General features: G+C 39.7%; 1 protein-coding gene across 10 annotated transcripts in view; it reads left to right on the forward strand.

The window, feature by feature from the left end:
• The window catches only part of TENM4 (teneurin transmembrane protein 4), a 599,346-nt gene that overhangs the window by 436,592 nt on the left and 139,755 nt on the right, over window positions 1-22,999 (forward strand). For all 10 annotated transcript variants that reach the window (XM_027664342.1, XM_027664505.1, XM_027664591.1 and 7 more), the window contains 3 exons: window positions 5,736-5,837; window positions 10,926-11,120; window positions 15,323-15,523. In XM_027664342.1, the coding sequence (XP_027520143.1) occupies window positions 5,736-5,837; window positions 10,926-11,120; window positions 15,323-15,523 (498 nt within the window). The remainder of the gene's footprint in view (window positions 1-5,735; window positions 5,838-10,925; window positions 11,121-15,322; window positions 15,524-22,999) is intronic.

Consider the following 22,999-nt stretch of genomic DNA (forward strand, 5'->3'; position numbering starts at 1 on the left):
TATTATGGGTATGGGCAGAATCATGCCAGTTTATGGCTTCTCTCAGTTTAAGGGGTGATTACAGTGAGAAAACTAGCAATGAAATAAAGGTTTCAGCCAAGTTTCCCTCAAAATCTACCAGCTATGAGATTACTTGTATTGAAAAACATCCCCTGAGATAAATGGCAAAAATCCCAAAGTATCCTCAGCAGCTCTAAGTCAACGTGGTGCATGAAATAAAGTTGATTTGCTCCAACCCATCATCTGTTTCTTTCTCTGCCTTCATGATTAAAGCTCATAAGCAGAAAGGATGTTAAAGATTACTTCAGAAGAAGAGTTTTGCTCTTGGAGAAGTCTAGACTTTCACACTTAATGAATGTTTTCCATCTCTCATTTTTATAAATCTAGAAACACTTTTGTACATCCTCCTTTTCCTGAGTGAGGTAGGCTGGCCTAGGGTAAGGAGTACCTGCCATGTCAGACAGGGTATTTCTGTACCATTCTGCAAAATGAGACAGTGTGGATCTGAAAACCAAGTGTCTCATTATGTCATTTAGACCTTTTCTCAGTTGTTTACAAAATTTTTTGAGGAAATAATGGAGGACCACAAAGATAATCAGAGGGCTAGGGCACCTCTCCTGTGGAGAACAGCTGAGGAAGTTGGGATTGTTTAGCCTGGAGACCTTAGAGCACTTTCCAGTATCTAAAGGGGCTAAAAGAGAGAAACTTTTGACAAAGGCATGGAGTCATAGGACAAGGGGGAATGGCTTTAAACTGATAATGGGCAGGTTTAGATTAGATATTAGAAAGAAATTCCTCACTGTGAGGATGGTAAGGTACTGGCACAGGTTACCCAGAAAAGTTGTGGATGGATGACCCATCCCTGGAGGTCTTCACGGACAGGTTGGATGGGGCTCTGAGCAACCTGGTCCACTGGCAGAGGGGTTGGAACTGGATGGTGTTTATGGTCTCTTCCAACCCAAACTATTCTATGATTCTGTGATTCCATGAAATGAATTGTTTTTTCTGTTGCTAATTGTATTGTGAATCTGGCAGAACACTTACTTCTGTACACAAGCTTCTGCATTCCCTATTAGAAGCCCCACTGCCTCTGCAGATCTGTCCCCAGTGTCAGTTGTTTGCTTTAAAGACTTTCACTCCTACAGCCATTGGTGATTGAAAGGTGTCATGGAAACTGTGTTTTCAATGCTCTCTTTGGACACGACAACAAGACCATGTGAAGGCATCATGCATCCTCCATTGGCTGACCCTCTAGTTGTTAATCTCTGCACCTACCGGCTGGTGTCCATCAGATCTCTTGAGAGATTTGGAACCCAAGAGAAAACTGTGGGAATCAGACTGAAAACAGCATATATATAGCTTTCTAAAAAAGAATTGTCTGTGGTCTCACAGTGAACTTTAACAATTAAATAAAATGAAACAAAACATTGTCATGATTCTCTAAAGCAGTTCCCATGGCACTATTCATAAAACACCATATGGAATTTTGTACGTATTGGAAAATATCCTTATAATTATGTGAACAGCTTACAGAATAAGCTGTATAAAGGAGACTAGAACCCAGCCACAACTGCAGTGACCTGTTTTTATTTATTGATTGATAGTTTGTCACTTCTTTAGCAATGTTGAATGTTAACATACTAAAGACAGGCAGTTGCTTTGTGCCACTAACTTAGAGTCTCCCTAGATGTTAAAGTTTAGTCTCTTCTATCATCTAAGCCCCACTTCATAATAATTTTTTTAAGTCCTAGCTTCTGAAAATTTATCCGTTTGCTTCTTTGTTCTTTCTAGCATTCTCCCATCATGACTCCCTAATTTCTGGTGCCAGATCACCCACCTCCACCTGTTTAGTTTGAAATGTAGGTATTGGAGCAGTGTGCATGGATATGTTTAAGTGTATACATGCCAGAAGGGCCAGAAAACTGACTCAAGCGCCAAAGTGGCACAACCTGTAACCACTGAAAGACAATCAGTCCTGAGATGAAAACAAAGGGTTTTATGAGATATCTTAAGTGAGCATGACTTGCTAATGGCTGCGACCTTCAAAGTAAAAAGAAATTCCAGTTTCCAATTGTGCCTAAGAAAATAAATAGGAACATGCTTAGTGTTGCACACACAGCTCACAGACTTGGTGCTCTAAAGCCTCAGTCTCAACCTTGTTTGTGCTCATCAGCTCTGGAGTTCCTGAGAAAAAAAGTGGGTTCATTTAACACTTCCTTTAAGGAAATACTTTGGAGCTGTTTGGGAACAGATTTGAGACAAAGATGCACTGCATGAATCTTCATCGCTTTTCAGAATTCATTCTCAGGAGCGAAGAACTTTGGGAGTGTGAGATCGTAATTGCCTGAGTCACACCAGGCAAGTTTGTATCCTTAACTGCTAAAAAACAGCAAGTGGCAAAGGGGAGAAGAGTTTCTTTTCACTTCATCTCCTCTCTATCAGGCAGGTTATTCCAGGGCAAAGAGAAGTAGTAAAATAAGAACATGTTAGAAATGTTACTTTTGGCTATGTTAGAAAAACAAGGTGCATCAGAGAAATCAATGAAATAAGATGAAAGGATTTTTAAGGGCCTGCTCTATTATTAATAGTGTAGGGTATTCAAGCCACGGTAAAGAGCTACTGAGGTGTTTCAGTTAAAGAAGGTGCAACGGATTTCATCCACCTGTTTTGTAGTTCCTTTTGAGTTAGTCACTATGTGGTATCAAGCAGTTTGGCCACACTTGCAAAGAAGAGTCTGGGAAATCAAATATTGAGGAGATAGTGATAAATTAAGTGATATGTGTGCATATCACTGCCATTTTGCAAAGCAAATGGCAGATCTGCAGATGAACACAAAATAGATGTGAATATTTTTTTGACCTGCATTAGTGTTGGTCACTGTCGATGGGATCTGACCAGTTACAGGTGTCTTTGCTGAACTAGTCAGAGGAGGAAAGGATGCACCACCAGAGTAAAGACAATTAAATGGATTCACCCTGAGATTCAGGAAAAGTTGCTTACCTAAGCACAGGTAAGCTCTGTTTCTGTGGTCACTCTGAACTTCTAAATCTCTTTATACATAGCCAGTATAGTGGACAGTTTAATCTGTAGTGAACATCTAATCGGTATACAGCATCTTGCCCTAAGTATCGCAGACACACCAGCTGAACCCTGTTATAATGTAAAATATTGTTTCCAGTAACAAAAGATTACCATTTATTTGATCTTGTACATTGTCACACTTTAGAACAGCTGCTGTGCCTGATGTTACATTGCTTTTTAGATGTTTTTTAGATGTTTCTTTGGGTTTTTATTATTTTTCATAAATATTATTTATTATATTACATAAATATACCAAGAAAGCGATATAGATATTTTACTTCTTTTCAAGGACTCAACTTAGTCCTTTAAAGCAAAGCTTGGAAAAAAGTTTTTTTTAGTTTTTAGTTTTTTAATATACTGAAGTTGTTGTCATAACACTGGGAGTCTGTCCTGCATCAAGCTGACGTAGGTATTCCCATTGACTTCAGGTCATGTGTGTGTTACGTCTACACAGTGTTGCTACAGCTGGCAGACCCCAACCCAACATGGCAGTGTGATGATGAGGTGCCATGGGACAGCTACATACTGCATTGATGCTGAATAGCATGGCCCTTCTCCTCTTCCTGGTTTTCAGGCAGTAGAAAAAAAAATTCACTAGGTTTTTTTCTCTGCTGCATTCATTTTTTTTGCCACCTTTTGAGCTTAACCAACTCACTGAAGAGTCTGACAAGTACCAGAACCAGCACAAGAAGAGGGAGCTTAGAGTTGTTCCTAGGATGAGAGGATTAGAGGAAAAGGACTGACCTTTCAGCAACAGGAGCAGTTCAATCTCCTTACCCGTCTCATTATCTTGTTTCACAATACTCACACTGTGTATGTCCTTCATATGTGTAAGTATGTGCATATGCACAAATAACTTCTTTTTCCTAAGTTTCTGCATATATTTATTGGAGACAAGAAAACATAAACATTTTTTTTAAAGCATAGAGGAAAAAAAAGGCATAAAGTAAATTTATTTTTATTTTCAGCAGTGACATTAAACGATCACAAAGTTCTGAAGGTTGTATACACATGGGCTAATATCAACTTTTCATTTACAGGATAGATTTCTGTTTATACTTGCTATGCAGTGAGAGATAGCATTTCCAAATATCAGTATAAATGCACAAGGCCTGAGTCATTATTTCTTTATTCTAGGAAGCATGGCTGTTCTTTGACTGGAATAAAGATGGCAGCTCAAGCCTGAAGTGTTGACTACGTGCTGTGACTGTTTTTCTATACACCATCAAGTGAATATCTGCTTAACTATAGAGCTTAAGTGTTAGAAAACTGACAGCACTTCCTTGTACCTTCCTTGCTGCATGGAGCTGTTTGATGCCAGGACCTAAAACATAAATGCTTTAAACTGGTTTTTTTTTTTAAATTACTATTACCCTTCATGAATGATTAAATTACACCACATCCTTTAAACTGTCCTTCAGAAACCTCTGCTCTTTGGAGAACACCCATCCAAAAACAGGTTTCCTTTCATTTGTGATTAGAAACTGATCTGCACATCACTGCTACTGCTGGTTCTCTTCATTTGCACTGATTGGGAATTTACAAATATCTTTGCTACCAGGAGGCCTCATGAAGTACGTCTGTGAAAGTGCAGTCATTATTCACAGGGCAGAGATTTTCACCCCGCTTTATAGTAGATGTACCGCCAGTGCTCCTCCTGTATAACCAAATCCCATTCTTGTCTGATATGCATCTTCCTTGGAGAAGATGTGAAATAGCAGTGTGGAATGAACCATGGTGTTACAACAACTTTCAAAGCCCCACTCACATTTACTCAGTCTTCACTCACAGTTTAGTCAAGAAAATAACATTATTTTCATTCTCTTTTTGATGTGTTTACCAGTCTGTGTTGTTCTTTTATGAAAAATATGTTTTAGCCTCAGTATTGTGAACTGTCCTCAAAAGTGCCAGGTATCATTGTATTTACCTGTTAACTTTCCTTGAAAAATGAATAGCTGGTGTTTTTGTCAGAGTCAGGGAATTTAAGATGACAACTAGGAACAGAAGAAAGTGTGGAATAGTCCCATTCCCGTTCCACCAAGATACAATATTATGCCCAGAACTGTGGCTTGTTAAATATATAGTATAAATTATATATTATATTATTTATAATGTATTATATTCTATATAATATTGCAGAACAAACAAGAAGGAATTGGTTAGAAATATTCCTTGAACAGGCAGACAGGATGAATCAAGGGTCTGTGTTCAGTAAATTCATAGGGGAACATTTCTATCATAGCTCAGCTCTGTTTGGCACAAATAAATGCCCCAAGGTCACTTACCCAAGTCAACAAAATTGGACCAAAGGTATGTATTCTGCCATGAGAATGGTATGTATTGGTTCTCTCCAATAAATTCAAAGAGGAAAAATCATTGTAAAAGTACGCAGGAAGAAAAGACATTTAGAAGTTTTCGGGTACTGAGTGAGAACAAAGCCTAGTGGACAGCTCATATTTAATCATAAGATTTCCAGTTGAACCCTCTATTGCTGTAAATGGATGAGCATTGTTTAGCTGAGCTCAGACTAATGCTTTCGGCTCCAAGTGCAGCAATGGCTTTGAAGTTTCAGCTGTCCTGCCATCGAGAGCCCTCCCAAACTCAGAGGTGTCTTCTTGCCTAAGGAAGTATCTGAATTCTCTTTTGTTTTCCAGAATCAGTGGATAACTGTCCCAGTAACTGTTATGGGAATGGAGACTGCGTGTCTGGAACTTGCCATTGCTTCCTTGGCTTTCTGGGCCCTGACTGCGGCAGAGGTGGGAATTTATACTTGATAAACTGTTTCCCTTTCCCCTTTCATTAACATTTTTCTTGTGGAAATTATATTCATGCCTGTGCCTTTTCAAAGTGCTCCTCACCCAGTTTGAGGATGCTGCAGTAGAATGGGAATAGGTTGGATCTCTGGATTTATTTGCTACAAATATGTTTGCTACAATTTCAGCTGAGGGAGCAACTGAGGGAGCAGCTGAGGGACCTGGGGGTTGTTTAGCCTGGAGAAAAAGAGACACAGCAGAGACCTTGTCACTCTCTACAACTAAAAGAAGGGTGTAGCCAGGTGGGGGTCAGCCTCTTCTCCAAAGTAATAAGGACAAGAGGAAATGTCTTCCAGTCGTTCCAGAGGAGGTCTAGGTGGGATATTAGGAAAATTTCTTCACTGAAAGGCTTTTCAGGTACCGGAATAGACTGTTCAGGGAAGTGGTAGAATCACTATCTCTGAAAGTGTTCAGAAGACGTGTGGCTCTTAGGGACATTGTTTAGTGATGGACTGGCAGTGCTGGTTTAAAAGTTGGACTCAGTGATCTTGGAGGGCTTGTCCAACCTAAACTATTCTATTATTCTATACTTTTCATGAGTGCTGTGCCCTTAGCAACAACACAACCCCTTAGGCTGCTTATGGATAGACAAAATGTCGCATCATCAGGTATTTTCTCTCTTGAAGTGACTTTAGAAAACATGACTTATAAATCTGTCATTATTGTTTGTTAGCAGAGCACTCTTGTCATGGTGTGGCACGACACTGTAATAATACTTTCTTTTAAGAGACTGATTATGCAAAAAGTAAGTACCTTGCAAGTTTACCTGAGCCTGGCTGTGGGAAATGGGGCAGGGTTGGAGTAAGGCTAGGAGTGAAGTAATGGCAGGAGGAACTGGATACTCTGGCCAAAAGTGAAAACACTGGGAGGAGGGAAGGAGGCTTACCCCAGTACACAATACATATCTCTGCTCAAGTGATAAGTATTTTTAATAAATGGCTTCAGAAGGATATTCTATGACCTGAATTTTTCAAGTTATTTAAGCATTTAAAAAACAAACTGAAGTCCTTTTAGTAAGAACACATTTCAGGCCAAGAAATCAAAACCTTGCTTGTGGGAAATGCCAGAATACTGTACGTCAACCTTTTCAAGGCCTTTTTTGGCTCAAACAGTCCAGTAGAGTAAGGACAGATTTATAAATTTGGTAAGGGAGGTAGTGTAAAAAGTTAGTGCCCACACAAGGAGCTTGCTAAGACAGCAGGTCAAAACTTCACCCCAGCTCACTGCTGCTTCAGAAAGCAGGCTGGCTCCTTCCCAAGAGAGAGAGCTAAACTCTGTCCAACCCCAGTTCTCTCCCTCTCCAGCTGAGCTAGGGTCACGTCCCTGCAGCCCAGCCAGGAGACAGAGATAAGGAGCCGCACACCCTCGGGGCACGGGAGCTCCCTGCTGGGGTGGGGTGGGCCAGACTGAACCCTGCTGGTGTTTCAGAGTTCACAACCCAGTAAGATGGATGTGGCAATCTGCATCCCTGTGAGCCATTCTGTCAAACTTCTTGCTGACTCAGGTTACACTTGGTTTGCATTTCCTTACACTTGGTTTGCATTTCCAAGCTCCTTTTCAAATCCTTAGAGCTGGAAACAAAAGGAGGTTTTTTCCATGTCCCACAGTGTATTCCAACTCACACATCCTAACTTCAAGTAGGGGCAGAAGTTCAGGGCTTGTTCCCCCCAAACCTCCCTGTAGAGGCTGTGGAGGAGAAGTTCCTTCACTGTGAGTCAGAATACTTAAACTTTTGTTCAGAATCCACTTTCAGAGGAGTTTACCTCCCCTGGTGGGTTATATCCTGAGCTTTCTCAGGCTCTTCAATGGAGCCATGTGAGTCTCTCCCATTTCACTAGAGCACTTTGGCTGATAGCAACACCTGTTATTCAACTCTGTCTTTTCGCTAAGAATCATCTGGGTTCAGATCACAGATTACTTTCTGCCTTTAGGAAGACACATTAGTACCTGGAGTGTCAAAATAATATTTGTGTATGCATTTCCACGCAGTAGGCTTGTTAAATGGATCATGTTGCCACGAGTGTGAGATCCAAGGACCCCAGCATTGGCTTCCTGTTGGTTTAGAGGGGCATCTAGGATGCTGCTTTTGAGCTACAAATCTCTCGAAGGCGGCATGTGTAAGGCTGCTACAGTATTCGTCTGCAACCATTTATCAGACCCTGTATGAAGCCCTAATCCTTAAATAAGCAGGTCCCTGCCCACGTGAAGATTTCTAGGTCATGGATTTCCTGTCTGTTCCTTTGTTTCAGTTCAACCTTGTAATTCACCATCCAAAGGAATGGGAAATTCTGGAACAGGAAGCCTTTCTATTTTTAGTAATAGTTAATAATTAATGTATTATTAACCAATTATTTTAAAGAAAGTAAATGAGAGCAGGTCACCAGAGGTGTATTTCATGGGCCTTTTAAAGGTCTTCTTGGACATGGGAGATGGTGGTTTCAAGTTCTGTGTAAAGTAAACAAACAAACAATCTTACTCTCTGATGCTACACTTTACAAGAAACAGGGTGCGTATTTGGGTTGTTGCTATCATTATCACACTAGAGAATTACTATAATTTTGCCATCTTAAACATTGTTTGTTGGAATCTAAATGATCAAATAATTATTATACGTATTTATATATGGAAGAGAGTTGCACAAGTAACAGTGGAAAAAAATCAGAAATCTCTTTTTTCTTTATTCATTATTGCATACTACAGAGGAGGTCTTGTTCTTGCCATTGCCTTGACATTTGCAGCATTTGCAGCAGCACTTTCTAGGTTATGCCTAAGGTGTTCTCCACAGAAGGCTCTGTAGAGTGCCAGTCTCGTTGCAGATGGCCAGTAATTTATGTGATCTGGTACTGTGATCAGCTGTCTTGTCAGAAAACCTGTAAGTCTTTCTCAGCAACCTCTCACTAGTTAAAGGCAATAATTCTTTCTTCTTGTTGAAAAGAGCTGCAAACTATCCCCTGCCACTGCCTTGAAAGAACAAGGTCCATTACTGAGCACTGAAATTTGAGATGGGGAGACAGAAGATTTCATCAGCTTAGCTGAAAAGTGAAATTACAGAGTGAGTTTGCTGTGAACCATGTACCCAACACAATGTATCTTAAACAATTTATGTCTTGTATAGGTAGATACCTTCTTGCAAATGATGCACTTGCAGTGCACCACTGCAATGTGCTTCCTCTGAAGTGAACAGAGAACTGTTATTGCTCCCCAGTAATAACAGTTGCCAAATTCCTTTCTTTTCTAAACCTCTTTTATCTTGGTCAGGCAAATAAAGTTCACTGCATATCAAGCTGGCTTAACAGAGCTGGCAATGCTTTGTATTTTATTGAAGCTACTTTAGTTCTGTAACACTCAAACTGACTTGACTATAAGGACACATGGAAACAACTCAGGATGTGCATTGTGAGATTATCGTATAAAAGATGGGAAGAGAAGGAGAGGAAAGTTTCCCTTAACCGTGTTAATACCTCTTCCCACACCTAACCAGAGCCAGGAACAAAGCAAAATAGAAATACTGTATTCATCACGTGCAGTTGAATTAATCAGCAGACTGGAATATTCATTTCACATTTGTCCTGCACAAAATTGTTCATAAATTGCCTTTCAGAGAGGCAGATGAGAAACCCAGCTGCTCCCACCTGAGGCTGATGTGCAACACTGAACAAGAGAAGTCAATGTTCAGTATGTGTCCTTGCAGCTGAGTTTCAGCAAAATGAAATGGAAGAGAACAGGGCTTAAGCAAGAAGTTTCAAGGGATAGGAACAGGGAAAGACTGTTCCTTCTGAGGGACTGAAGTCAGCATCTTCCTTGGAAAAATCAGAGCAGAGAACAAAAGGAGCATAAGGTGGCAGGTGTGGAAAATGGAAAAGGGAGAAGGTATCATCTGAGAGGAGCTGGAGAAAGCTTGGAGAGTAGTGCTTATCAAAGCTGTGTTCGTGGAGGCTGGTGTCTGGTCCTTGATGCACTCTCCTTCCTTGGGGAGCTTTCTCTGTATCCTTCAGTTCATCCCATCCCACTGTGCCTGGCATTTTCCAAATTTAGCTCTGAAAACACTTAATCCTGGGATCTATCATGCCACAGCTTGAGCTTGTCACCTTCTTCTTCTCTTTATCACAGAGAAGAAACCCTGTATCTGGTTGGCCTTGAGAGTCAGCTGACTTTGCTGGAAACAAGGGCAATTAAAAATCCTCTATAAATTGATACAGAGGATAGATTTGTAGAGCTTTTATTACAGGGAACTTGGAAAGAGTAGAGGCCAATTTTTCATTGTGGCTGATGTTGAATGGAGTCCAGAGAGGTGATAACAAAAAAAGGGGGCTGGAGCTTCGATCAGAATCATAGAATTGTTAAGGTTGGAAAAGACCTCTAAAACTCTATCATCGAGTTCAGCTATTAACCCAGCACTGCCAAGTCCTCCACTAAACCATGTCCCCAAATGCCACATCTGCATGTCTTTTAAATTCCAACAGGGATGGTGACTGAGTCACTTCCCTGGGCAGCCTGTTCCAGTGCTTGACAAGCCTTTCAGGGAAGAAAGTTGATAGTTGATGGTACGATGTGAGCTATATCAGGGAAATAGTCTCAGTGTGGCATTCTGGGCTCTGAGCGCAACAACTGAAACCCATAAAGTGTGCTACTAAGGTCTACAGCAGAGGCGGTGTCAAGGAAAGTATGAAGTCTGGCAGAAGGTCAGGGATAACAATAAGCAATCTAAAGTAAGTGATGCTGCTGAAAGAAGACACCAGTACATTGAAAAATCAGAATACAAGAAAATGCTGAGTTTAGTTAGTGAAAAAAGGTATCAGAGACACAAAGTGAGGAGATATTCTAACTCAAAAGCACTGTTGCAAGAGAATACAGTCAACAACTGTGTGTCATCCATGTAAAAAAATTGGTTTTGGCAAAGAAAAGAAGAACATACCCCAGTGAAGACTGTATATGAAGACTGTAAATCATGTGCTGGACTCTTGTGCTCTTTTTTGAAGTGAGACCCATGTACAGTTTTGGTTTAATGTGGTTTTTGTTATCTGTCCCCAGCATCCTGCCCAGTGCTGTGCAGTGGAAATGGGCAGTACATGAAGGGAAGGTGCTTGTGCCATAGTGGCTGGAAGGGAGCAGAGTGTGATGTCCCAACGAACCAGTGCATTGATGTCTCCTGCAATAACCATGGCACGTGCATCATGGGGACCTGTATCTGCAACCCAGGATACAAAGGCGAGAGCTGTGAAGAAGGTATTTGCAAGATACATTCAATTAGCCCTTTGCTTTGATTGTCGTTCTGTAATTGCTTGGATGGAGGCAATTCAGAATCGGACTGGCACTTAAACAGAACAATAATAGGCACCTTAGAGATACAATAGATGGATGCAACATAAAAATGATATGTTGTCATAACTCGTCGTTAGCTATCATATTTGTTCAATAATTGGATGAAAAGCCATCAAATGTTTCAGATAGACACATCTAGTTGAAAGACCAGAACATTTAATCATATGTTCAAATGTTCTTATTAAAGCATCGATTCCATTTACACATCTAAACGTATGATTATTTTACCGTGCTTTCTTCTCTGCTTGCTATGCCAAGCAATTTCAGTTGCTTACATACACGAAATGGTGGCGTGTGAGAGGAAGTCCGAGATTCTTGTCAGCTTTAAAAGCTTAGAAATGCTCAGGACTTTAATTAAATTCTGCTTCAAAATCTGATATTATTTTAATGGCTCTTCCATAGCTTTTTTTCTCACATTAGCCCTCAAACATTTTTCATTTACATTTGGATTTATGGCTCAGAAATATGGAACCTTTTAGTACTTATCTTTAATCTCTTTGTGTAGGAACTCACCTGCCAACATAAACCTTCATCTTCCTGAGCCTGTGACTGCTTCTTATTGCTAAATGAAAAAGTGGACAGTTTTGTAAGTGTATAAATCATTCAGGGACTTATAAAAATACATCCAAAAGTGCCTTATTTAAAGAATAATGTACAACACTTTCGAAAACTATTCTCAAAATTCTATGCAGGTGACTAGATAAATAAGTGTGCTTAAATTATGCTTCTACAAGTACATGTATAAGGCCTCTTCACCAACTGAGAGATTTAAAACATTATTTGACACATGTTTAAGAATCACAGTGGCTTGAATTAATTTATGGTTGTTTTTATTATGAGGGATAAAGCTTTATCTGAAATGACTTTATTTTACGGACAATGAAAATAGGCTGGATTGGATTCAGATATTCAAATGGCATCTAATCTGGCAATTCTTTTGAAGTGTTAAACATATTGGTGTGGGACATGGCTTCAGTGTCAGTAAATGTTAGAGACGAAGACAGTATCAGCTCTTATAACAATAAGACATCTCTTGAGGAAGCTTCATTTTGGCTTAAAGCACAATTCAGTGAAGCTGTGGGGCATGCAAAACCCAAAGATGGTGACTACTGAAGTAGCTTTAAAGCTTCTGTGTAGACTTCTTATTTACTAGATCATATCTTTACTGGATAAACAAAAATGAAAAAATCCTGATTTTGCCTCCAGCCAGAAGTGTTTAATGTGTGTAAATCAGAGTGAGAAGTGAGATTTGCCCTTTTTCTAACAGGAACCTTTTTTTTCCCTGGTCTCATTTAAAGCAGAAAAGCCAGACACTACTGAGTTATTCTATGTTATCACTGTAGCGGGGGACAGTGTCAGTCCCAGTAGGTCAAAACTTGAAAAAGGAGGAAGAACAAAGAGAACATGGTTTTTCTTATGGGCTGTTTAGTATTTTTCCAAACATGCATGTTTTTGATATTCAAGGCATAATTTGTATTGTATTGTGAGGGGGAAAGTAACTCAGAAATATGCCATGTGGGAAATCTTGAGGACATATATATATATATATATTTAGATCTAGTAAAAAAGTTGATTTATACTATTTTTTAAATTGCTTTTACTCTTTAATTTCTCTTCTAAGAAGGACCATCTGGTATTGATTACTCTTTATTATTTCTTAGTAGCTTCACGGCTTGGTCCATGTTTATAGTGGGTTTTCATTCCAGCGTTTCTTCTGTCTTTTCTTTTTTCCCCATAGAAGTTCAGCAATGTTTATAAAACATCAGCCAACAATCTTACACGAGTTTTTATTTTTTCCTTCCTTAGTTTATTGGCCCATATTTTATAAGGCATGGGCTAAGTCAGCGAGACATTACAAGGAGGGGAGCAAATTTAAGCAGTGAAAAATGAGAAGTTACTCTTTGGGCACTGAATAAGCCTAATAACTTGTGTGACCAATGAAGCATGAAGCATATTGGGGAAAAGTGTAGAAGAGGCACTAACCTTGCTTGCTGCATGATTTATCTCCCTGGCAAAGATTCTGCACAAGGCTGCACTATAAGCGGGGCATTTTTCAACCAGGAATTTTACCATCTGGGACATTTTCTAACCAACAACACAGACATATGCTTTTTTTTTTCTTTTTCCAGGTATACTAGGTTTTGTCAGCTCTGCCCTCCTGCCCAGCTCCCCACCTCTACTTCTCCTAGAGCTGAGCAGCTAAATTTGTCAAGCACAACTCCCTAAAAATATGCCATTGTACTCCAAATCCACTAAGCAATTGATTAGGAAGAAAGCAGAGGCCCGTAATCCTGTCCCAGGGCCCTTCCGATGGTGCCGAAAACCTAAAGAGATACAGCTAGTGAGGCTGAGATTAAAGTAGCCATTGTGTGTGACATTTTCTGAAAGGGCTCATTTCAACATGAAAAATGGCCTTGGGATTATGATAAATGGGGGGTTCTGACATGCACATTCCCCTCCTATAATCGTCTGTGTTAGAGCTGAGATAGCAGATTGTCTGCCTCCTGTGATGGAGGCCCCTGTAAAACTCACCTTTTTCCCAACTGACCTTCAGAGGGGATGATTAATTGCCTGGAGGTAGCCTCTTGTCAGTTAGCCTGTGAACTTTGTTCCCTATGTTCAAACCATCTGCTGAGAATGGACGAGGCTGCTAGTCCATCCCTTAGTCCTTTTCATACTTATTACTGCTGAGAAAGAACAGGACCAGGGCTTCAAGGGTTTCATGCTAAAATTGGCACCATAGCTCCCAGCTCGCTAACAGTGAAGGAGATTTATAGACTCATCCTTTCCAGCCTCTTACAATTTTCGAGGATTGTTCCAGCTATGAGCAGAGCTCCAGGAATTAAACAAAAAAGAAAATTCTCTCCCATGCCTTGGGATAGTAATAACTAAGCCATTACTTGTCAGATTGAGAAGGGTTTGAGAATTCAGGGAACTATCAGAGCAGCTGTTGTGTTTCCTTTTAAGGTTTCTGTGTCTTGAACAGGTCAGTGGAATTCTTATTAGCTTTTACAGGGGGCAAAAAACTGAACCACAAGCCTGCTGTGTGTACGGTGGCCGTGTTCTGCTCTGCTGTATCAGAGCCAGGAGTTGGACAGCTTTCCCTATGCTGCTTAGCCAGACTGACACTTGTCACTAATCCCCAGGGCACTGCCACACACCGCTACAAGAGATGGGAAAAATTTCTCTAGGCTGTCCTATCAGCTTTTATATATAAATAGACAGTCACCTCCTCCAGTTGTTTTTTTTTTTTGGAAGGGTGTCTAGTGCATTAAAAATTTCCGATTGCTGGGTGAAATTCCCCTGTGGGCAGAGGAGCTGACAGTTACCTAAAAAACACATAACTCAGGAATCAGGCAAGAGTACATTTGGTCTTTTGGTGTATATTGCTATATACCTAACTGGATAGTCTCCTATCTTGTTAGGAAAGTGACTCTTTGGGGGGGAAAGTAAACTCCAAACATTTAAAAAAGAGTATTAATTGATCAAAAATAAAACCAGGAGAACCTCAATATAAAAAAATACATGATTTTGTTTTAATCTTTACTCCAGAAAACTGTCTAAGGATATATTTAACGTGAAATTTATGTAAGTCTCTGTGAAACCTGTATAGATTTAAGCATATTCTTCAATTTAAGCATGTATTTTGCTGAATAAGAATGTCAGCTTCTGCTGAATCTTTACACAAAATTCTCTCTCAGAAAACTAGGGCTCAGCTTTGAATTCATTAGTAGTAGTAATTTAGGTTACTCTAACAGAATAAATGGAAGCACAGTATCTCTACAAGAGAATACTATTCTTATTCTGTTCTTAATTGATGTTAGCCTGTTCTTGCCAGAAGGATCATTTATTAGTGCAGACCTGGATAAAATAATAGATTTCATCATTAATTTTTCTCTGTTTTTCACTTAAGTGTTTTAGGTCTCACTGTCTTTTAGGGACACTGACTTCTTGGATGAAGCATCTATTTTGTGCACAGTAGGGCTTTTTGGTTGGAAGCTTGAGATATTATATAAGTACATTTGTGTAGATGGCAGTCTGATGGCTTTTTTTCTGAAATTCCCATTTGCTCTTGCTGTCTGCTTCTTCTTCCTCCTCACATATAGTGGACTGCATGGATCCTACCTGCTCAGGACGAGGTGTGTGCGTGCGAGGAGAATGTCACTGCTCTGTTGGCTGGGGAGGAACAAATTGTGAGACCCCAAGAGCCACTTGTCTGGATCAGTGCTCTGGTCATGGGACCTTCCTCCCGGATACTGGACTCTGCAGCTGCGATCCCAACTGGACTGGACATGATTGCTCAATCGGTAACGTCAGGAGTGACTTACTGTTGGTTTTTATTTTAGTTAAACTGTAAAATCTTCTTGCCCTTAGTTCTGCAAAAAAAAGTGCTACAAATGTGTTCTAATGAAGCACATGCAGGACATGACTGGAAGCAGAAATTCCATAGCTCAGCTACATAAATAATTCTGTTTCCATTGCTGAGCATAGAGTAATACAACAAATAACCGCATTAAAGCCATCTAGGCTTGCTATTGTTCATCATATGGCTGTGAATGTAACTGATGGTCTACATATAACTGCTTGTTCTGATGTTAGTTCTTGGTGAATCCCAGTAGCCACCAAAGGGTCTGTTTTGATTTTTAGGAGATGACTAAATAATCTTTACGTGGCTGTAAACAAGAAGGAAGAGGTGGCAATCTGTCAGTTCTCCTTTCCTTTCTGAATTCAAAGCCTATGCTTTTCTAGGCTCAGCTAGAGGAGGATGAGTGCCATATTAGGCTAGAGGAGGATGAGGTTCATATTAAAATACTATCCTCTATCAAGTAAAAAATACGTTTACTGATAAAAAGTATTTAATAGTACAAGCACCTACCAAGAAGACACATTTTATGGGCAGTTTTGTGTAGAGATTTGAAATCTGCAACTTCATTCCTCTGCTGAATGGGCATCTTGCTCAAGATCTCCATCAGGTATGTGAACTGAAGGCTAAAGAAAATCTATTCAGGAACCTTTTCTTCCAAATGCAATTAGCTTTTAGAGAAACACTAAGAAATGCTAGAATACATTAAATAGTCAGAACCCATGGAACATTAGTCCTTTGGCTTTTCTCCTGTATTTTGTGCTCACAAGCAAGAGACTGCAGCAATAACAGCTTCTATACCTTACACAGATGGAGTGGAACTAGGCCAAAAATCCAGGGCAGCTCAGTATAAGCAATGAAATGAAAGGAGTTTTCAACAAAGCAGCCTCAAAAAAAAGCTATTAGGAGAGTGGATATAGTGGAAAAAATATGTAAACAACATTTTCACTGAGGAATCACTATCATGAGTAAAGACATTCAGGTTAGCTGCTTGCAAGTAGTTTAAGAGAGTAACTTCCAAGGATGGGGCAAACTGGATAAACTGGTGCTAAGAATATAAAAAAAAGGATCTTTTTGACAATCATCATTTAGGTTAGATGTTAGAAGCTTATCATAAAATAAAATTGACTGGACTGAGGAATAAGCAGAAGCAGCCTGGGGCTGAAACTAGGTTGATCAAAACTTTTGCAGAGGTAAGTACAGAAGCTATCATGCATTGAAAGGAGGATAAATTTAGTGCCAGGCTTTTCCTTTCCCCATATTAACATCTTCAATTCCATACTCTGTGGGTTTATTTATAAAACCGCCATAAGGGGAAAGGTAGTCGTGTATTTCTAGTGATTTTGTAGCATAGTTCATAATTGAGTCATTATTCTGAATGTGTATGGAGGTTTGAGGATTGCAGGGATGGATTTGGAAAAATGTTTATTTCTACACACAAACAGAATTCACTTTCCCTTTGTTAACCTGCAGGGTCATGTACAGATGATTTATAAGCATTCCTTATACTGCTTTTATAAATCCATCTAATGCAAACTTTCTTTGGCAGCATGAGGTTATTTGAGACAAACTTGACCATCATTCCGAGACCTTTTTCCTTACCAAGGTGCTTGTAACATTGAGGTTATTGTGCCTCACAGCTAAAATCACAGCTAAGGTGATTTGTAAATTTCCATTTCAAACCCAGACCTTTCCACTGAATTGATGACTTGGTTTGAAAGACAGATTTACTTACAGCATATGTGGTACTCTTCCGGAATGATTAAAATAGAGTGAGCAGGCATGCTACTACATGTAGCAACACATTGCCCAACCCAGTGGGGTGGAGGTTTTGTAGAAGGGACTAAAGGGGTCAGATTTCATTATTGTATGAAACAGGACCAAACAGAGCAGAAGAATTATTAAGGGAAAGAACTAAGGACTTGCATAAATCACCCTCAGCTCAGCAAAGCCATTAGGACTGTGTTCAGTCCCAATGAAATCTATAGGACTGTGCTGACATGGCCTAGTGCCAAGGACAGCCACTTTCATAAACTACATGGAGAGGCAGACTTTGAGAACAGCATAATCATCTGAAAACCCAGAATATGAAGAGGCGCAGTGGATTTTCCAGCTCTTAACACCTTGAAGTCAAGACTAGTACCTATCTGCAGTGCTGTATGCTGTATTCGTGTAGAAGGTTATCGGGCAGTATGGAAGCAGTAGGTGAAAGTCTGTGGATTGTCATATGTAGAAAGAAACACTAGACTTTCTTTGAACGTTAGGCTCCATCTTTCAGCTAAGTAGGTAGATTTCACCTGCTCTTAGTGGTAATCTTAGAGAAACAGATTTCTGCGTAAAACTCTCAATTTTCAAAAAATAATAATAGTACAGAGATTTCTGTTTCATGTTTATATTATCTTTTTTCATTCCACTTAGCCTGTGTCTTCATAGACAAGCTGTGTAATTCAATCTCTTTTGAGAGATTCCCACTCTGAACTGCATTGTGGGAAGAAATAATTATATGTTTGGGGTTTTTTTTTTGCTTTACATGTCTACCCACTGCCAATATATCTTGAGATAAGGCTGCTGCCATACTATCTCAGATTTTTCAGTCTGGAAAAATGCTTCTTAAACATACTTCACCCTTTCATGCAAGGGACAGTTTTGTAGGATTCCTCCTCCCTCAGTATGCACTACTTTTCTGATAGATTCCCAAATATAAAAAAGAAAGGTCTCTTAGAGAAAGGTGCAGAGATAAGCCTGGAGATAACTTGTACTGAGCAGCAAAAGAGACATTTTGAATTCTCCATGGGGGAATTCAATCCCTTCCCTTTTGCATCTTAGTACTGTTGCACAAGCAAATACAAAAAAGGTCTTTATAACCCAGTTCAGCTAATAAGTCCAAGGCAATGCTTAGTACAAGAAAGGTAAATAAAGAACACTGACCCTGGTTTCTCCAGAGTCTGCCATCACAGATCCTCAGTATCCCAGGCTTTTGGTGGGCTATCTCCCTTCACCTCTTAATGAGCCCTAGCTGGCAACTAATGAAGCCATTATGGGGCAGCTCTCTTAACCTCTTATTGTCTGAGTGTAGTGGGAAGAAGGAAGTGACCTGTGCTGCAATGTGAAACAGAACTCAGTAGGTGGTATAGTTTCACTCTTGACCTATTTAAACTGGACCAAGTATTTGTAGCTAATTAAGAGGCAACACACCACTTACCGTAAGACATATTTGCTGACTGCAGTGAGTGAATAGGTGAGTCGTGTCATCTGCATTGGGGGAATGCACCGTTTACCAGAGGGATCTCAGTGATGGATCAGTACAATCCCAGGCCCATCAAAGCAGTATTATGCTTGGATGCAAAATCATTAGTAAAGGAATTAAGTTAGCTGGTGTTGTCCTTCACTCTCCTCAAATTTAAATCAGTGATTTTCAAACTGTTCTCTGTTTGGTAGTTGACATCTTGGCATGCATGATATACACCAGAAGCATTGCAAAGTTGAATATATGAAGCAGCAATAGAAATTATGTTCTCTGTGTAATAAGTACTGACTCTTTCTGGGCAGTTGACAGTGATTGTAGATTGACCTGCATGCAGATAAGGATTCCTTCTGCATCGCTCGTTCGTAATGACTCACTTTATGCGTGGTTGACATCCAGGCTCTACCTCAGACCCTTAAAAGTACACTGGAAAAGAGCAGTAGAAGGAATAGTACTTTGTATATGGTGGTCCTAAATTGTCAGGGGAGACATGAAATCCTGGGCTGCACATTTAATGATACAAGTTAGAAACTGGAAGCTGAGACTCAGTAAAGAGGTAGGAGGTTATGATGTTTTACTTCACATTTTGAAAAGAGTGAGAGAAAATGCCTGACCAGAGACTGAGGCTGAACTTGAATGATCATATCTCAAGAAATCTAGTAGTTTGACCCTATTCATAGCTCCTCTCATCACTTCTACAGCTAACATGTTTTTTTGAGGATATGGCATTTGACTTTATGACTGCCCTTTTTTCCCCACTGTAGCAGGGAAGAAATGCTGCTTCTCAGTGACTTGTTGCCAAACTTTGTTATTAAGGTCTATGATCACAAAGATATTTAGGCATTTAAATTTACCTTAAGCAAATGCAGATTATTTGAGCTTTACTACAGTATTGCAGACAACTTATCAACTTCTGAGACATCCTACTATCTAGAACTGTCTATTGCAAAAGTACCTTAGTTTTCTAAAATTCTGTGTCACTTAAACAGGTGTCTCCTCAATCTGAGAATGAATTGGATGTGCTCTCTCACTTCTTGGGAGAGTATCCTACCTACCAGACCAATGCAGATGCTACAAGCAGTTAGCTCAAGGAAAACAGTGAACTGGCTGGGCCAATCCAGTTTGGCAAGGGCAACAGAGCTGGGGAAGGATCTGGAGCACAAGTCTGATGAGGAGCAGCTGAGGGAGCTGTGGGTGTTCAGCCTAAAGAAAAGAAGGCTCAGGGTTGACCGTATTGCTCTTTACAACTACCTGAAAAGAGGTTGTAGCCATGTGGGAGTTGCTCTCTTCTCCAGGTAACAAGGGACAGGACAAGAGGAAATGGCCTCAATTTGTCTGGGGGAGATTTAGGTTGGAAATTAGGAAAAATTTCTTCACTGAAGGGGTTTGTCAAGCATTGGAAGAGGCTGCCCAGGGAAGTGGTGGAGTCACCATCCCTGGAGGGATTTAAAAAACATGTGTATGTGGCACCTGGGGACATGGCTTATTGGTGGGCTTGGCAGTGCTGTGTTAATGGTTTTAGAGGTCTTTTTCAACCTAAATCAGACTATGATTCTATGATTCTTTGGTAGGGCTTTCATACCCTGAACCTTAATGCTAGGTGGCCATTACTCTAAAGCACAGAGTGCCCATCATTTGGGACAGGAACAGCATTTCAGATCATTCATCTCCTCAGGATTTCCAGCACTGCAGTGCTCATCGTGGCCACACTTATTCTAGCAAGAAATGTTATAAATGTCTTTAGTGCACAGGAAAAAAGAAAGATTTTCAATTCATGCCTAGTTCCATGCGATCCCCTTCTGCTCTTTGGCTTCCCATGACATTACCAATTTAGTGGGATAGTTTTCCTCAAGAAGAGAAATCTTTGCAGAGGTCAATTCAGATCTTAGTTAAGTTGAAATCTTTAAAAGGGAGCTTAATTGATTCCTCATTGATTCAGCTGCTTTCTTATTTGGCTATTTCGTATTACTTTAGAGCAATCTGGGTTCAGCTTTTGAGATATCCTTCATTCTGCCAAATAACTGTAGAAGGCATCACGATCACAGATTCCTTAGGAGAGAGGCAATTACAGAACTGTGGCATTTAATGTAAACAGTAGGAAACTCCATCTTAGCCTGTGTGATCGGTCAGACAGGTTTGGAGGGGCTTCAGATTGCCATGGAGTGATCACAATACTGGCAGATATGCCTAGATAAACCTGGCCTCCAAGCACAGTAGGAAAATAGTGTGGGTAGGCACAGGACTAGCAGAAGACTGGGCATTTACCCACCAGTTGTAAAATAGTCCTCTATGACTGTGCTGTTTTCAATAGTTTGAGAAGCTGGATTTAAAATAAAACTAGTGTGGTGTGTGTATCCATGTCTCTGGTTGCAGGGAAGCCATATTCTTATAAATTACTGTACAGCACATTGAAATCAATGGAAAAGCTCCTGTTTGCTTTGCAGGAGTATGGATCAATTTAAAATCATTTGCAAACAATGATTAGATTTAAGATCCTGTATCAGTTAATGGTAGTGATTGAATTTTTAGTATCACTTTAGATGTATAAATTAACAATGGTGAAATTCTTTCAGAGAGCACCCCACCACAAAGTTGTACAGTTCATTGAAACAGGTATTCTCTTTTCTAATTATTAGACAAAGAGATTGTGAAGAATGAACTTTTAAAAAGTTAAGCTAGAGCAAATATACCTTTAGCTTCCAATGTCTTCTTTTCATCAAGAGTTGTGCAGGAGACTCTTGCATAAATGCACTTGCAGGCACACAGAGACACAGTTCTCATATATCCTACCAGACAATGTCATATCCCATTGGTCAAACAGCACCAGGGTTAACACAACATGTGTGATATAATTTGATTTCCTTGGGCTTATTGGTGTCAACCTTTGAAAACAAAATCTGGTGTTAAATTCATGTCATGCCCAAGGCCACCAAGATAAAAATTCATCCTTAGAAAATGTTCATATAATTCCTTCTTTAAAAAATCATTTTCTTCGGGGATAAAAATGTCTCTGTAAAAGATGGATATTACATCAGCTCTCATGTGATACAGGCTTGTACCATACTACAGACTAGAGCCCTTTTTGATTCCTAAGCTGATGATTTGTCTTTTTCTTAGCTTTAAAGCATGTAAGGAAGAACAAGAGAAATAAACCTCAGGATGCAACACCAGAAATTGATAAACATCTTTATATTTTAGATCTTAATCGCAAAAAAAGTTATTGGGCACAGCTATGTAATCAAAGGCCACCTTGAATGATTTTCCTTCAGCTTGTAACTTGCTTGTCTCACTACCCTTGCAGAGTAGTGAGAAACATTAGTTTGAGGCAATTGAAATTTTGGTAGCACAGCATCTTCAAAGCTAGTCTCCAGAAGGTACCATCAAAATCTGTTCTGGCTCAATACCTAAATTGCAGACTCATCCCAAAAGCCTTAATTTGGTCTTCTAATGGTCGTTAAAGGCCAGGAAATATTTTGTACCAGCAGGAATTTTATCCTCAGCCTTGCCGAAACATAACATTCTGATTTGTGAACTTGTGATCTTCCCCATTTTATTTGTGTCGAGAAAAGTCACTTTTCTCTCTAAGGGAATAAAGTATGTGCTGCCCAGTGGCATTACACAAGACTCTCACTGGCTCTGCCTGGGAGATATCTGCTTTGTGGATTGTGAAGGAATTAGTGAATCCAGAGAATCAACAGTGTTAACAAGAACTATCATTGTACAAAGCATGAATTTTTTTATGTAGTTGGGATTGTGAGTACAGATTTTAGCCTACCCATTGCCAAGATGAACTTATCCTTTAAAGCCTTCTAAGCTTTTTATTAAAAATGCAATAAAAGACTAAAATCAGCCGAAACCTTTGAAATAAAAGTATTCAAGGAAGGCTTTCATTTGAATACCCTTTTACTCTCTTTCCTTTTGTTTATTAAAAATGTGTATAAGAAGACCCTGGTGTGGTGGAAAGAAAAAGTAATAGCTGAAATGGGCTGTAGTTATTTTTGTGGGAAGTCCAATTCTTCAAAAGTCAAAATATCTTTGTGTTCAGGAGATGAAAGACATACTAAAGGGAGGGAGAAAACTCCCACTAAGACAGAAATACAACTTATCTTTCAAATATGGGTTCCTACTTAAAATCTGATAGCTGAGAAATTGTTTTAGGGTATTTCCCTAGCCAAC

This window comes from Corapipo altera, unplaced genomic scaffold (genome assembly GCF_003945725.1).
Source record: "Corapipo altera isolate COAL_440 unplaced genomic scaffold, ASM394572v1 0, whole genome shotgun sequence".
In the NCBI taxonomy this organism is placed as follows: Eukaryota; Metazoa; Chordata; class Aves; order Passeriformes; family Pipridae; genus Corapipo; species Corapipo altera.